Source organism: Oncorhynchus clarkii, chromosome 7 (assembly GCF_045791955.1).
Source record: "Oncorhynchus clarkii lewisi isolate Uvic-CL-2024 chromosome 7, UVic_Ocla_1.0, whole genome shotgun sequence".
NCBI classification, from domain to species: domain Eukaryota; kingdom Metazoa; phylum Chordata; class Actinopteri; order Salmoniformes; family Salmonidae; genus Oncorhynchus; species Oncorhynchus clarkii.
The window spans coordinates 32,267,463-32,281,970 of NC_092153.1; the positions used below are offsets into that span (position 1 = coordinate 32,267,463).

The 14,508-nt window shown below is 43.0% G+C and overlaps 1 protein-coding gene across 2 annotated transcripts; it reads left to right on the forward strand.

Moving 5' to 3' along the window:
- Positions 1-627: 627 nt before the first annotated feature.
- Positions 628-12,925, forward strand: LOC139414190 (RIPOR family member 3-like). 2 transcript variants are annotated; one of them, XR_011634867.1, is made up of 4 exons: positions 628-1,057; positions 4,576-4,657; positions 5,089-5,179; positions 12,709-12,925. XR_011634867.1 is itself a non-coding variant. In XM_071162078.1 (3 exons), the coding sequence occupies exons 1-3, from the start codon at positions 881-883 to the stop codon at positions 5,115-5,117; spliced, it is 288 nt and encodes a 95-aa protein (XP_071018179.1). In that variant the 5' UTR covers positions 628-880; the 3' UTR covers positions 5,118-5,206. The 2 variants fall into 2 exon arrangements, 1 of the variants encoding a protein (XP_071018179.1); XM_071162078.1 differs by lacking the exon at positions 12,709-12,925 and having other exon boundaries at positions 5,089-5,206.
- Positions 12,926-14,508: the final 1,583 nt, after the last annotated feature.

Here is a 14,508-nt window from a genome sequence, read left to right on the forward strand (position 1 = left end):
ATCTGTAAATAGCACACCCAACTACCTCATCCCCATATTATTACTTACCCTCTTGCTCTTTTGCACCCCAGTATCTCTACTTGCACATCATCATCTGCACATCTATCACTCCAGTATAAATGCTAAATTGTTATTATTTTCACCTCTATGGCCTATTTATTGCCAACCTTCTTATTCTTCTACATTTGCACACACTGTACATAGATTTTTCTATTTTTATTTTATTTTGTGTTATTGACTGTGTGTTTGTTTGTGTAACTCTTTGTTGTTGTTTTTGTCACACTGATTTGCTTTATCTTGGCCAGGTTGCAGTTGTAAATGAGAACTTGTTCTCAACTGGCCTACCTGGTTAAATAAAGGTGAAATAAAATTAATAAATACAAATTTCAACTAGACGTTGAACTGATGTCAATGCCCAGTGGGAAACCACTGTTCATTATTCCATTAGTTCGCAAAGAGGCAGGAGCGATTAGAGCTCAGTCAAATCAAGAATATATGCGTTCTGAGTTTTGATCAATGCTGGGAATAATATTTAGATGTTGACCTGTAAAAGACTTTCTTTACTGTGTACATGTTTATTTTTTTCAAACTAGAAAACATTATAGAGGTCCGGACCTCGGTGTCCTCATATGTAGCTACAGCCCTGGATAGAGAGCAGGCTAGACAGTTAGACTGGTAGACTATATTGACATGTGGTAAAGTTAGCGCCCGGAAAGGTTTAGTGAATAAGTACCAAAGCACCTTGAGATAGGGGAGATGCATTGAAGCAGATGGGGAAACTTGGCTAGGATGGAAGAAATTATGTAGCAAAATTCCAATATGTTTGGACTGTCCCTAACCTCAAATCTTTCAGTGTGTTTCAGTGTACCTGTTGTGTGCTATGGAGAGTCCTAAGAGGAGAATGGCCTTTAAGAAGCTGAAAGGGAGGTGCATCGCTGAGCTGCTGCCCTTGGGCTGTACCCTCCATCGCTTAGCCAGCCCCCAGATGGAAGCCAACCACAAGGTGTCTCAGGCTGCCAGCAACTGTCTCAGGACCAAGGTGGCCTTCAGGACCAAGGTTAGGGCGAGGACAAATCTTTTTAATATACTGAACAAAAATATAAATGCAACAATTTCAATGATTTTACTTAGTTACAGTTCATATAAAGAATGAATAAATTCATTAGGCCCTAATCTATGGATTTCACATGTCTGAGCAGAGGCGTAGCCATGGGTGGGCCTGGGAGGGCATAGGCCCACCCACTTGGGAGACAGGCCCACACACTGGGGAGCAAGGTCCAGCCAATCAGAATGAGTTTTTCCCCACAAAAGGCTTTATTACAGACAGAAATACTCAGTTTCATTAGCTGTCCAGGTGGCTGGTCTCAGACAATCCCGCAGGTGAAGAAGCCGGATGTGGAGGTCCTGGGCTGGCGTCGTTACATGTGGTCTGCGGTTGTAAGGCCAGTTGGGTATACTGCCAAATTCTCTAAAATTACGTTGAATTAAATTCTCTGACAACAGCTCTGGTGTACATTCCAGCAGTCAGCATGCCAATTGCACGCTCCCTGAAAACTTGAGACATTTGTGGCATTGTATTGCGGTACAAAACTTCTCAGTTTAGAGTGTCCTTTTATTTTCCTTAGCACAAGGTGCACCTGTGTAATGATCATGTTGTTTAATTAACCCTTTAAAACCCATAGCGGCTGTTGATGGCCTTTTACTATAGCAGCTGCGAACTGCCTTGTTTTTATAACAATAATATCAATATCACTAAATGAACATGTATACAACCTGTTGTTGTATTCGCGTGGCTGATGTTATCATCCAGAAACAGGGTATGCTGTCATTTGCCTTTTCAATGTTTTTTATACTTCATTACTCAAAGTGACGTAGCCGAAACAGACAAGACTTTTCACTGTGACAGAGGAACATTTCTGGGATCTTTTATTTCAGCTCATGAAACACTTCACATGTTGCGTTTATATTTTTGTTCAGTATAGATTGGTATAACTTAAATCATTCTAAATGATTATTGATGTTTAAAAACACTTTTGTTTAAATGTTATAAACTCAAATAACTTCACAGATCTTCATTGTAAAGGGTTTAAGCACTCTTTCCCATGCCTGTTCAATGAACCATAAACAAGTAATGAACATGCACCTGTGGAACGGTTGTTAAGACACTAACAGCTTACAGACGGTAGGCAATTAAGGCCACAGTTATGAAAACTTAGGACACTAAAGAGGCCTTTCTACTGACTCTGAAAAACACCAAAAGAAAGATGCCCAGGCTCCTTGCTCATCTGCGTGAATGTGCCTTAGGAGACAGGGACTGCAGATATGACCGGGGCAATAAATTGCAATGTCCGTACTGTGAGACGCCTAAGACAGCACAACAGGGAGACAGGACGGACAGTTGATCGTCCTCGCAGTGGCAGACCTCGTGTAACACCTGCACAGGATCAGTACATCCGAACATCACACCTGCGGGACAGGTACAGGATGGCAACAACGACTGCCCGTGTTACACCAGGAACGCACAATCTCTCCATCAGTGCTCAGACTGTCCGCAATAGGCTGAGAGAGGCTGGACTGAGGGCTTGAGGCCTGTTGTAAGACAGGTCCTCACCAGACATCACCGGCAACATCGTTGCCTATGGGCACAAACCCACCTTCGCAAAAAGTGTTCTTCACTGACGAGTCACGGTTTTGTCTCACCAGGGGTGATGGTCGGATTCGCATTTATCGTCGAAGGAAAGAGTGTTACACCGAGGCCTGTACTCTGGAGCGGGATCGATTTAGAGGTGTATCACAGCATAATCGGACTGAGCTTGTTGTCATTGCAGGCAATCTCAACGCTGTGCATTACAGGGAAGACATCCTCCTCCCTCATGTGGTACCCTTCCCGCAAGGTACCACATGAGAAAGACAGGAATGTCAGGAATGTCTTCCTGCAAGACAGGAATGTCAGCGTTCTGCCATGGCCAGCGAAGAGCCCGGATCTCAATCCCATTGAGCACGTCTAGGACCTGTTGGACCGGAGGGTGAGGGCTAGGGCCATTCCCCCAGAAATGTCCGGGAACTTGCAGGTGCCTTGGTGGAAGAGTGGGGTAACATCTCACAGGAAGAACTGGCAAATCTGGTGCAGTCCATGAGGAGGAGATGCACTGAAGTGCTTAATGCAGCTGGTGGCCACACCAGATACTGACTGTTACTTTTTGACTCCCCTTTGTTCAGGGACACATTATTATATTTCTGTTAGTCACATGTCTGTGGAACTTGTTCAGTTTATGCCTCATTTGTTGAATCTTCTTATGTCCACACAAATATTTACCCATGTGGAGGTTTGTTGAAAATAAACGCAATTGACAGTGAGAGGATGTTTATTGTTTGCTGAGTATAAAAGCTCAATAAAAGGGCCTCCCAAGTGGCGCAGTGGTCTAAGGAACTGCTTTGCAGTGATAGCTGTGCCACTAGAGATCCTGGTCCGTGTTAAGGCTCTGTCGCAGGCCCATGGGGCAGCGCACAATTGGCCCAGTGTCGTCCGGGTTAGGGGAGGGATTGGCCGGCAGGGATGTCCTTGTCCCATCGCTCTCTAGGGACTCCTGTGGCACATACACGGTCACCAGGTGTACGGTGTTTCCTCCGACACATTGGTGTGGCTGGCTTTGGGTAAAGCGAGCATTGTGTCAAGAAGAAGTGCAGCTTGGTAGGGTTGTGTTTCGGAGCACGGCTGTTGACTGTCTCCTCTCCCGAGTCTGTACAGGAGTTGCAGCGATGAGACAAGACTGTAACTACCAATTGGATATCATGATAAAGGGGTACAGAAATGTATAAATGCTCAATAATTGTAATGCTAATAAATGTTTAATAATAATATATTCATGTATGTATACTACTTTACTTATAAATTGTTTATTTATTCTCAAAGAGTCCTGGTATACATACGAAACATTAATCCATTACCAAAGGACAACACAAGCATCCCATCCTAATTATTCTTCACTGTAGCTGTAGTCTAGATCCATCATGCCTCCCTCAGTTGGTATGGTATTAATTACAATTGATTAAACTAAGTGATATGAGCAGCAGTTCAAAGATAGCGTGAGGCAAGAGGCTGCAATCGTCAGCACCCACACAGATTCTGCAAATGCACAGGAGTTTGCTTCACTCTCTGCAACGTGATAGCTGCTTGAGAACTTTGGTTGAGATTAGCCTCTCATTTTGTGCTCTTTGTTGTTGCGGATGGAAGTCATTGATTCTGCTAATGCTCATTTCGTATAGCGGAGTCTTTAATCATGGCCTTTACACTTGGGTTGAAAACCTCTCCCATGCTCAACCATGTTCATAATGAAATATTTACCCTAATGATAGATTTACCACATTATACTTTGTTAGTGAAGTACTTGTAGGACCGGTTTCCCAGACACAGATTTAGCCTAGTCCAGGATTAAAAAACATTCTCAATGGAGATTCTCTATTGAAGTACTGGGAGTCTGGGAAAACTAAACAAAGTCTTACTAAAAAATATGACATGCTATAATTTCAAAATTGGATGGATTTTATGTCCTAATTGTCTTATTATCCTCTTAGGCTGTAGTCTACTACACGGAAATCCTGAGGAACAGATGTCCAGCTCCAGCAGACTGCCTGTCTGGCCCTCAAGTGTCTCAAAGTGAGTGCTCTTGGTTGTGTACAATGTATATGTGCCAAAGCCACAGGGTGTCGCAAGAAGGGGACATGTGTCGCCAATTGCCACTCTGCATCAACACACTCGATCTTATCCTGGACACTAAGGCTTGTAGATTGTTTGTTTTGGCATGGCAGTTCTCTCTACTGCCTTATTTCACTGGGATTTTTTGATGGCATATTTGAGGGAGCCACTGAAGTTGTAGACGTTTGGCCCTGCTTGAAAATAAAGACAGGGATAAAAGGGATACCTAAGAGTGTTTGTACATGAGATGTATTGCCGTCGTGCTTTTGGGAGACTTATCATGCACATGAGGGTTATCATGTGCATAGACAAGATTACGTTTTGAAGAGATGGCAGCCTAGCTGTTTGGTTTATATGACACGCTTTGAACTTTGATCTCCTGTGTTTGGCAGGCGATGGAGAGCGTGGAGCAGGAGGCTGAGTTGTGGTGGTCATCTGACGAGGACCTGCGCAGTGCTGTTAGAGAGACCGTGCTATCATATGGTAATCATTCAGCCCTGTTCATTTGCATGCAATTACATTACTAGATAAGTAATAACTAACCTGGTAGGTTAGTCAAATGGAAATGTCTGTGCCCAAATGGGCTAGATTTCCACCTCATCTGAATCGGAATATTGTGTTCTTGAATGAATGAATGATAAGAAATCTGTGAATTCCTCTTGGCCCATATTCACAAAGCTTCTCAAAGTAGGAGTGCTGATCTGAGATCAAGTATTCATTATGATTTAAAGGGTAGGTAGTATAAACCTAACCACCTGTAACATGATTTAAAGGGTAGGTAGCATAAACCTAACCACCTGTAACATATGGTTTTGCATTAGTATACACATCAAAAGTCCCAGTGCTAAGTTACCTCACTTTTCTATCTTTCATGTCGAAAAATATTTGTCCTGGGTGTGATGCAATATGGAGGACCCGGTAAGCCAGCCAATTCCCTACAATGTAAGCTCCAACAGAAATAACTTCAAATTAAACAAAATAATTTGCACTCATGACTACTGGTTTAACTTGCAAGGTTGCTAGGCAACTATTTGCCATCGCACTGCACACTGCCTTATCCCATCTGGACAAGAGGAATAACTATGTACGAATGCTGTTCACTGATTACAGTTCAGCCTTTAACACCATAGTACCCAACAAGCTCATCATTAATCTCGAGGCCCTGGATCTGAACCCCGCCCTGTGCAACTGGGTCCTGGACTTCCTGACAGGCCGCCCCAGGTGGTGAAGGTAGGAAACAACACCTCCACTATGCTAATCCTCAACACAGGGGCCCTGTGTGGCCACGCACACCTCCAACTCAATCATCAAGTTTGTAGACGACACAACAGTAGTAAGCCTAATTACCAACAATGATGAGACAGCCTACAGTGAGGAGGTGAGGGCCCTGGCGGAGTGGTGCCAGGAAAACTACTTCTCCCTCAACGTCAATAAAACGAAAGAGCTGATCGTGGACACAGCAGAGGGAGCACGCCCCTATCCACATCGACTGAACCGTAGTGGAGAAGATGAAAAGCTTCAAGTTCTTCTGCGTACACATCACTGACAATCTGAAATGGTCCACCCACACAGTGGGGTGAAGAAAGTGCAACAGTGCATCTTCAAACTCAGGAGGCTGAAGAAATTCAGCTTGGCCCCTAAGACCCTCGCAAACTTTTACAGATGCACTATTGATAGCACCCTGTCGGGCTGTATCACCGCCTAGTACGGCAGCTGCACCGCCCACAACTGCAGGGCTGTCCAGAGGATGGCGCTGTCTGCCCACCGCAGGCACACTGCCTGCCCTCCAGGACACCTACAGTACCCGATGTCATAGGAAGGCCAAAAAGATCATCAAGGACATCAACCACCTGAGCCATAGCCTGTTCAGCCCACTATCATCCAGAAGGTGAGGTCAGTACAGGTGCATCAAAGCTGGGACTGACAGACTGAAAAACAGCTATTATCGCAAGGCCATCAGACTGTTAAATAGCCAACACTAGCCGGCCTCCATCAAGTACGCTGCCCTGAACTTATTCACTGTCACTAGCCGGCTACCACCCGGTTACTCAACCCTGCAACTTAGAGGCTGCTGCCTTATGTACATAGATATGGAATCACTGGTCACTTTAATAATGGAACACTGGTCTTAATAATGTTAACATACTGTTTTACTCATTTCATATGTATATACTGTATTCTAGTCAATGCCACTCCAACATTGCTCGCCCTAATATTTATATATTTCATAATTCCATTCTTTTACTTTTTGATTTTGTGTTGTTGTTACTGTTCGATTTGTTATTGTTGTGAATTGTTACATACTACTGCACTGTTGGAGCAAGGCTCACAAGCATATCGCTACACCCACAATAACATCTGATAAATATGTGTATATGACCAATAAAATTGGATTTGATTTGAACTTGACGGAGCGTGAAAAATAAAACTAATTATAATGTGCAAATATTGTACAATTCAAGTGTGCAAAGCTCTAGGAGACTTACCCAGAAATACTCACAGCTGTAATCACTGCCATCTGCTCCTTATTTACTTCACATTTTCTGTGATTAGTGGATTTTAGCTCACCACCGCCAACAGTTGGTCTGGAATGTAATTATATGCTAGCATGGCTAAGGGCTAACATTAGCAAGCTTGAGTTAGCTACCGAGCTAGCATACAAACTCGGTAGCACAGAGTACAGTCGTGGCAAAAAGTTTTGAGAATTTCCACAAAGTTTGCTGCTTCAGTGTCTTTAGATATTTTTGTCAGATGTTACTATGGAATACTGAAGTATAATTGCAAGCATTTCATAAGTGTCAAAGGCTTTTATTGACAATTACATCAAGTTGATGCAAAGAGTCAATATTGCAGTGTTGACCCTTCTTTTTCATGACCTCTGCAATCCGCCCTGGCATGCTGTCAATGAACTTCTGGGCCACATCCTGACTGTTGGCAGCCCATTCTTGCATAATCAATGCTTGGAGTTTGTCAGAATTTGTGGGGTTTTATTTGTCCACCCGCCTCTTGAGGATTGACCACAAGTTCTCAATGGGATTCAGGTCTGGGGAGTTTCCTGGCCATGGACCCAAAATATTGATGTTTTGTTCCCCGAGCCAGTTAGTTATCACTTTTGCCTTATGGCAAGGTGCTCCATCATGCTGGAAAAGGCATTGTTCATCACCAAACTGTTCCTGGATGGTTGGGAGAAGTTGCTCTCGGAGGATGTGTTGGTACCATTCTTTATTCATGGCCGTGTTCTTAGGCAACATTGTGAGTGAGCCCAGTCCTTTGGCTGAGAAGCAACCCCACACATGGGGCGGCAGGGTAGCCTAGTGGTTAGAGAGTTGGAAGAACCGGAAGGTTGCAAGTTCAAACCCCCGAGCTGACAAGGTACAAATCTGTCGTTCTGCCCCTGAACAGGCAGTTAACCCACTGTTCCTAGGCCGTCATTGAAAATAAGAATTTGTTCTTAACTGACTTGCCTGGTTAAATAAAGGTAAAATTTAAAATAAAATAAAAATATGAATGGTCTCAGGATGCTTTACTGTTGGCATGACACAGGACTGATGGTAGCGCTCACCTTGTCTTCTCCGGACAAGCTTTTTTCTGGATGCCCCAAACAATCAGGCAGGGGGTTCATCAGAGAAAATGACTTTACCCAGTCCTCAGCAGTCCAATCCCTGTACCTTTTGCAGAATATCAGTCTGTCCCTGATGTTTCTCCTGGAGAGAAGTGGCTTCTTTGCAGCCCTTCTTGACACCAAGCCATCCTCCAAAAGTCTTCGCCTCACTGTGCGTGCAGATGCACTCACACCTGCCTGCTGCCAATCCTGAGCAAGCTCTGTACTGGTGGTGCCCCGATGCCTCAGCTGAATCAACTTTAGGAGACGGTCCTGGCGCTTGCTGGACTTTCTTGGGCGCCCTGAAACCTTCTTCACAACAATTTAACCGCTCTTCTTGAAGTTCTTGATGATCTGATAAATGGTTGATTTAGGTGCAATCTTACTGGCAGCAATATCCTTGCCTGTGAAGCCCTTTTTGTGCAAAGCAATGATGACGGCACGTGTCTCCTTGCAGGTAACCATGGCTGACAGAGGACAATGATTCCAAACACCAACCTCCTTTTGAAGCTTCCAGTCTATTATTCTAACTCAATCAGCATGACAGAGTTATCTCCAGCCTTGTCCTTGTCAACACCCATACCTGTGTTAACGAGAGAATCACTGACATGATGTCAGCTGGTCCTTTTGTGGCAGGGCTGAAATGCAGTGGATTTTGCAATTCAGTTCATTTGCATGGCATAGAGGGACTTTGAAATGAAATTGCAATTCATCTGATCACTCTTCATAACATTCTGGAGTATATGCAAATTGCCATCATACAAACTGAGGCAGCAGACTGTGAAAATTAATATTTGTGTCATTCTCAAAACCTTTGCCCACAACTGTAGATCCTCCATATGACATTGAGAAATAGTGCATTGTGGTAGTTTAGAACATATCTGTAAATAATTTATTAAATATGTAATAATCTGGTAGCCAGATTATGACTACAACTAAGTTACTAAGTCTCTGACCACATTGTGTTACATTAGTAAGTAAAAATTCATGCTTTCTAGCCTTTAAAGGGCGACTGCACTTCCTGATTTGGCCTTGATTTTCATCAATGCTCATTAAGAAATGCTAGAAGCCATAACTGAATGCAAATGAGAGCCATTCAATCACAACAAACAAGGGCAGTAGTGAATACGGTGAGGTAAGCTAAGATTGTTCTCTTCATAGCAAAGCTAAGTTTTGAAGTTGAGGACTTCTCCCCTCCTGACCGACTCGCCACCTCAAGTTGGTCAGCTAATTCAGTTACAAGTATAGGCTAAAGCCTGCGCTGACCTTGTGTTTAGCCAAACTGACAGTAACTACCTAGCATAGCTTGGTGATAGCTGTAGCTGGCTATCATATGTAGCTGATATTTCTCTGTCAAATCAGTTATGCCAAGAATGTGTTTCATAAGACACTTGCTACGAAAGTAATTTAGTTTCAACGTGTCACGACTTCCGCTGAAGTTGGTTCCTCTCCTTGTTCGGGCGGCGGTCGGCGTCGCCGGTCTTCTAGCCATCATTGATCCACTTTTCATTTTCCATTTGTTTGGTCTTGTCTTCCCACACACCTTGTTTAAATTCTACCATTACATGTTGTGTATTTAACCCTCTGTTCCCCCCATGTCCTTGTCTGGAATTGTTTATTGTAAGTGCATGTGCATGTTTATTCTGGTGTGCGACGGGTTTTTGTACCCATTTATTGTTTGTTCTGATCCAGGGTTTTTTATTATTAAACTGCTCCGTTGTAAACCCAGAGTTTGCTCTCCTGCGCCTGACTTCTCTGCCGCCAAGACACACCCCTTACACAATTTATTACGTTACAGCCTTATTCTAGAATTGTAATTTTTAAAATGTATCTAAAGAAGAAATTAGTGTGTTTGTTTTACAAATACAACACATTTGATGCTGTAAATATCATATTGATATGCTTATAAAGACAGCATAACTACATTTACCAAGAAAAAGTTAATCAATTGTGGGCTCCTGAGTGGCGCAGCGGTCTAGGGCACTGCATCTCAGTGCAAATACACTGTTGTGTATTTGGCTTGCATTGGATTTGTGACACACATGCTAAAAAGTTAGCAGTTGAAACAGAGGCCAGGTAAACAAAGCTAAAGCATGGGTTGCTTTCATACCTGGTCCATAGACTGCTTACAGGGTAAGAAAACCAAGATGTAATTTTGTTATTTGGGTGAACTATCCCTTTAACAAGGGTGGGGTGGGTCTTTAGAGAATAATAACCTAATAGCAGGAACAGCATCATCTAGTTGTCAGAACCTGGTAATATCCGGATGTAGGACGGGACATGAACCAAACAGCTTCAATTACTAATTTCTCTGAATAGGGGGAAAAAACATCACCAAATTCACTGAAAATACATTACATTGGATGAAGAAACAATACTCCGGGCCTCTGCTCCATACTACACCAAACAAAAATATGAACGCAACATGTAGTGTTGGTCCTATGTTTCATGAGCTGAAATATTAACTCCCAGAAATGTTCCATATGCACAAAAAAACATTTATCTCATGTTTACATTCCTGTTATTGGCCATTTATTCTTTGCCAAGATAATCCAATCCATCCGCCTGACAGTTGTGGCATATCAAGAGGCTGATTAAACAGTATAATGGACACTCTAAAATGTACAGTTTTGTCACACAACACAATACCACAGATGTCTCAAGTTTTGAAGGAGCATGCAATTGGCATACACTAGAGCTGTTGCCATAGAATTTAAAGTTAATTTCTCTACTATAAGTCGCCTCCAACGTCGCTTTAGATTAGCAGTACGTCCAACCGGCCTCACAACTGCAGACCACATGTAACCACGCCAGCCCAAGACCTCCACATCTGGCTTCTTCACCTGTGGGATCGTCTGAGACCAGCCACCCAGACGGCTGATGAAACTGAGGAGTATTTCTGTCCGTAATGAAGCCCATTTGTGGGTAAAAACTCAGTTGATTGGCTGGACCTGGCTCCGCAGTGGTTGGGCCCGGCTCCAAAATGGGTGGGCCTATGCCCTCCCAGGCCCACCCATGGCTGCGTCCTTGCCCAGTCATGTGAAATCCATAGATTAGGGCCTAATGAATTTATTTCAATTAACTGATTTCCTTATATGAACTGTAACTTAGTAAATTCATTGAAATTGTTTCATGTTGCATTTATAATTTTGCTCAGTATATTTTGACCATTGACCGGATCAAATGTGACCAACTTGATTTAAGTGTCCTCCATTATTCTGAAGTGGGGCTGGTGTTTGGCCACTGCCTCAGCCTTCTGTAACAGCTCCTAATATGATAGGGGAGTTCCCACGAAGAATGCTGAACAAACAAATCCACCAGGTGTTGAATGAAATAAAATATCACTTAATAAAGGAGAAATTTAATTCTCTAGTTTGGAAGTTATTTATATGTTAGCTTTGCTGCAGAGGATACGTTCATTACAGTTATCAGGCTCAGAAATAGGCAATTAACTGCACTTCAGATTGCAGCCCAAATAAATGCTTTACAGAGTCCAAGTAAGACACATCTGAAAATAAACTGTTCAGAGGAAAATGCGTGAATCAGGCCTTCATGGTCGAATCGCTGCAAAGAAACCACTACTAAAGGACACCAATAATAAGAAGAGACTTGCTTGGGCCAAGAAACACGAGCAATGGACATTAGACAGGTGGAAATCTTTCCTTTGGTCTGATGAGTCCAAATTTTAGATTTTTGGTTCCAACCGCCGTGTCTTTGTGAGACGCAGAGTAGGTGAACGCATGATGTCCGCATGTGTGGTTCCCACCTTGGTGACATGGAGGAGGAGGTGTGATGGTGCTTTGCTGGTGACACTGATTTATTTAGAATTCAAGGCACACTTCACCAGCATGGCTACCATAGCATTCTGCAGCGATACGCCATCCCATCTGGGTTGAGCTTAGTGGGACTATCATTTGTTTTTCAACAAGACAATGACCCAACACACCTCCAGGCTGTATAATGGCTATTTGGCCAAGAAAGAGAGTGACGGAGTGCTGCATCAAATGACCTGACCTCCACAAGCACCCAACCTCAACCAAATTGAGATGGTTTGGGATGAGTTGGACCGCAGAGTGAAGGAAAAGCAGCCAACAAGTGCTCAGCATATGTGGGAACTCCTTCAAGACTGTTAGAAAAGCTTTCCAGGTGAAGCTGGTTGAGTGAATGCCAAGAGTGTGCCAAGCTGTCATCAAGGCTACTTGAAGAATTTAAAATCTAAAATATATTTTGATTTGTTTATGACTTTTTGGTTACTACATGATTCAATATGTGTTATTTCATAGTATTGATATCTTTGCTATTATTCTACAATGTAGAAAATAGTAAAAATAAAGAAAAGCCCTTGAATGAGTAGGTGTCTCCAAACTTTTGATTGGTACTGTACATCCACATACTTCTCTCTTCTCTTCAGGTTCAGGAACTTCAGTGGATGCTCGTGCCTGCACGCCATCCCAAACACACCAGTTATGTCCAGTTTCTGGGTTTTGTGTTTGGATCACAGCACATCCCGGCTTGAAATCCCCGGCACCCCTGTAAAATTAAGTGAATAAGCATGTGTGAAAAAAGTCATCCATATTCACTAAGCAATATTTTTATGGACAGAATAGTCCAATGCTAAAATACACCATCAAGGATAAATGTCTTCTCCTGAATTCAATAAAACCTTTTAACTTCTCCAACATTAGCCCAGCTGTTAATTATACACACAAACACACAAGTGACACAGACGAGGGCTAGTGAAATTAACTGATTGTGAGATACATCACATTCTTTAAAATCCAGTATACTTCAGTTGGTGTGTCTGATGCTCCTCCTACAAAGCAGTCGACATTGTCTTGGTCACAAAAGAACCGCGCAGCATGTTAAGGACCCTCAATGCTGGTCCCAAATGATCTTTGGCCTACCTCTAAAGTAAACAACAGTCAGAAGGCGGTTGTACTGGCTGTGACATTCATGGTCATCTTGTCTCCTCCACTCCCATCGTTGGCCCACCACATGGTATGAAGTGCCCTGACTAAGACAGACAGACACAAAGTTGTTGTAGAACAGACTACATTAGCTGCAGATTTGAAACTACACTATCAGGGGGATATTTCATTGGACAAGGTTGTTAGAAAACTCAAAACCAACTCTGTGCTTGGTACAACAGATTTAGTCACATTTACCTTATCGCTGCAGGGAACTGTAACTTTTATGGAAACTGAACTGTAAGTACATCATCAAGTACATCAACATTTTGGACTGGGAAGCCATTTTTTAAGCAAGAAGTTGACAGGTTTTTTGACATAACCTAAAATACATTACCTTCCATAACTCCAAATGGTGGACAATGTTGGGAGTGCTGTGTGTTCTCACAGCACAGGTGGCACAGAAATATTTATCTGAGCCACAATCCCCACAGTGCCAAAGCTCAGCCTCCTCCAAAACTCTACACACAATGCAGATGGCATTGGATGCAGGACATTCCTGTTCCACTGCAGGCATGTGGAGCAGCTCCCTCAACACCTTCCAGGCCTCAACATCCTCTGCAATACTTTTTTTTATGCCGGTGGGCACAACCTCTGCTGCAGAGGGAACGGACTCTGTTCTCCCAGTACTCCCTTGAGAGTAGTGACAATTGTTCCTGAATCGACTATCCTGGTTAAATTAAATTGAACAGAGAAACTTTCTCACTGATCCAAGTTGATGGCGGGGTTGCACGTGCTATCACGCCTCCAGTCAGGTCTCTTTAAACCAGCGTGGCTATTTTTCTTCTAAACCAGGCCTGGGCAACTCCAGTCCTCAGGGGCCTGATTGGTGTCACAGTTTTGCCCCAGTCCCAGCTAACACACCTGACTCCAATAATCAACTAATCGTGATCTTCAGTTTAGAATGCAATTAGTTTAAATCAGGTGTGTTTGCTAGGGAACTCCCAAGGACTGGAGTTGACTAGGCCTGTTCTAAACAGGCCTAGTCAGGCCTGTAAAGCAAAACAAGACCATTACTAAGTTTGATTTATTCTAAATGAAGATATATTAGGACACATAATAATAGAGTTACTTTACTTTCGCTCAATTATTTTCTTATAGTGAATCTAAAGACAGTTATGGATAGGAAGTTGTGTTCCACATGGACATTAAGTAGTCTGAAATGCCTCCAGAGACAGGTGATGACACAAATCCTTAGGCTTCAACAAACATGGTACAGGAATATATTGGGCATCTTGGCTAAT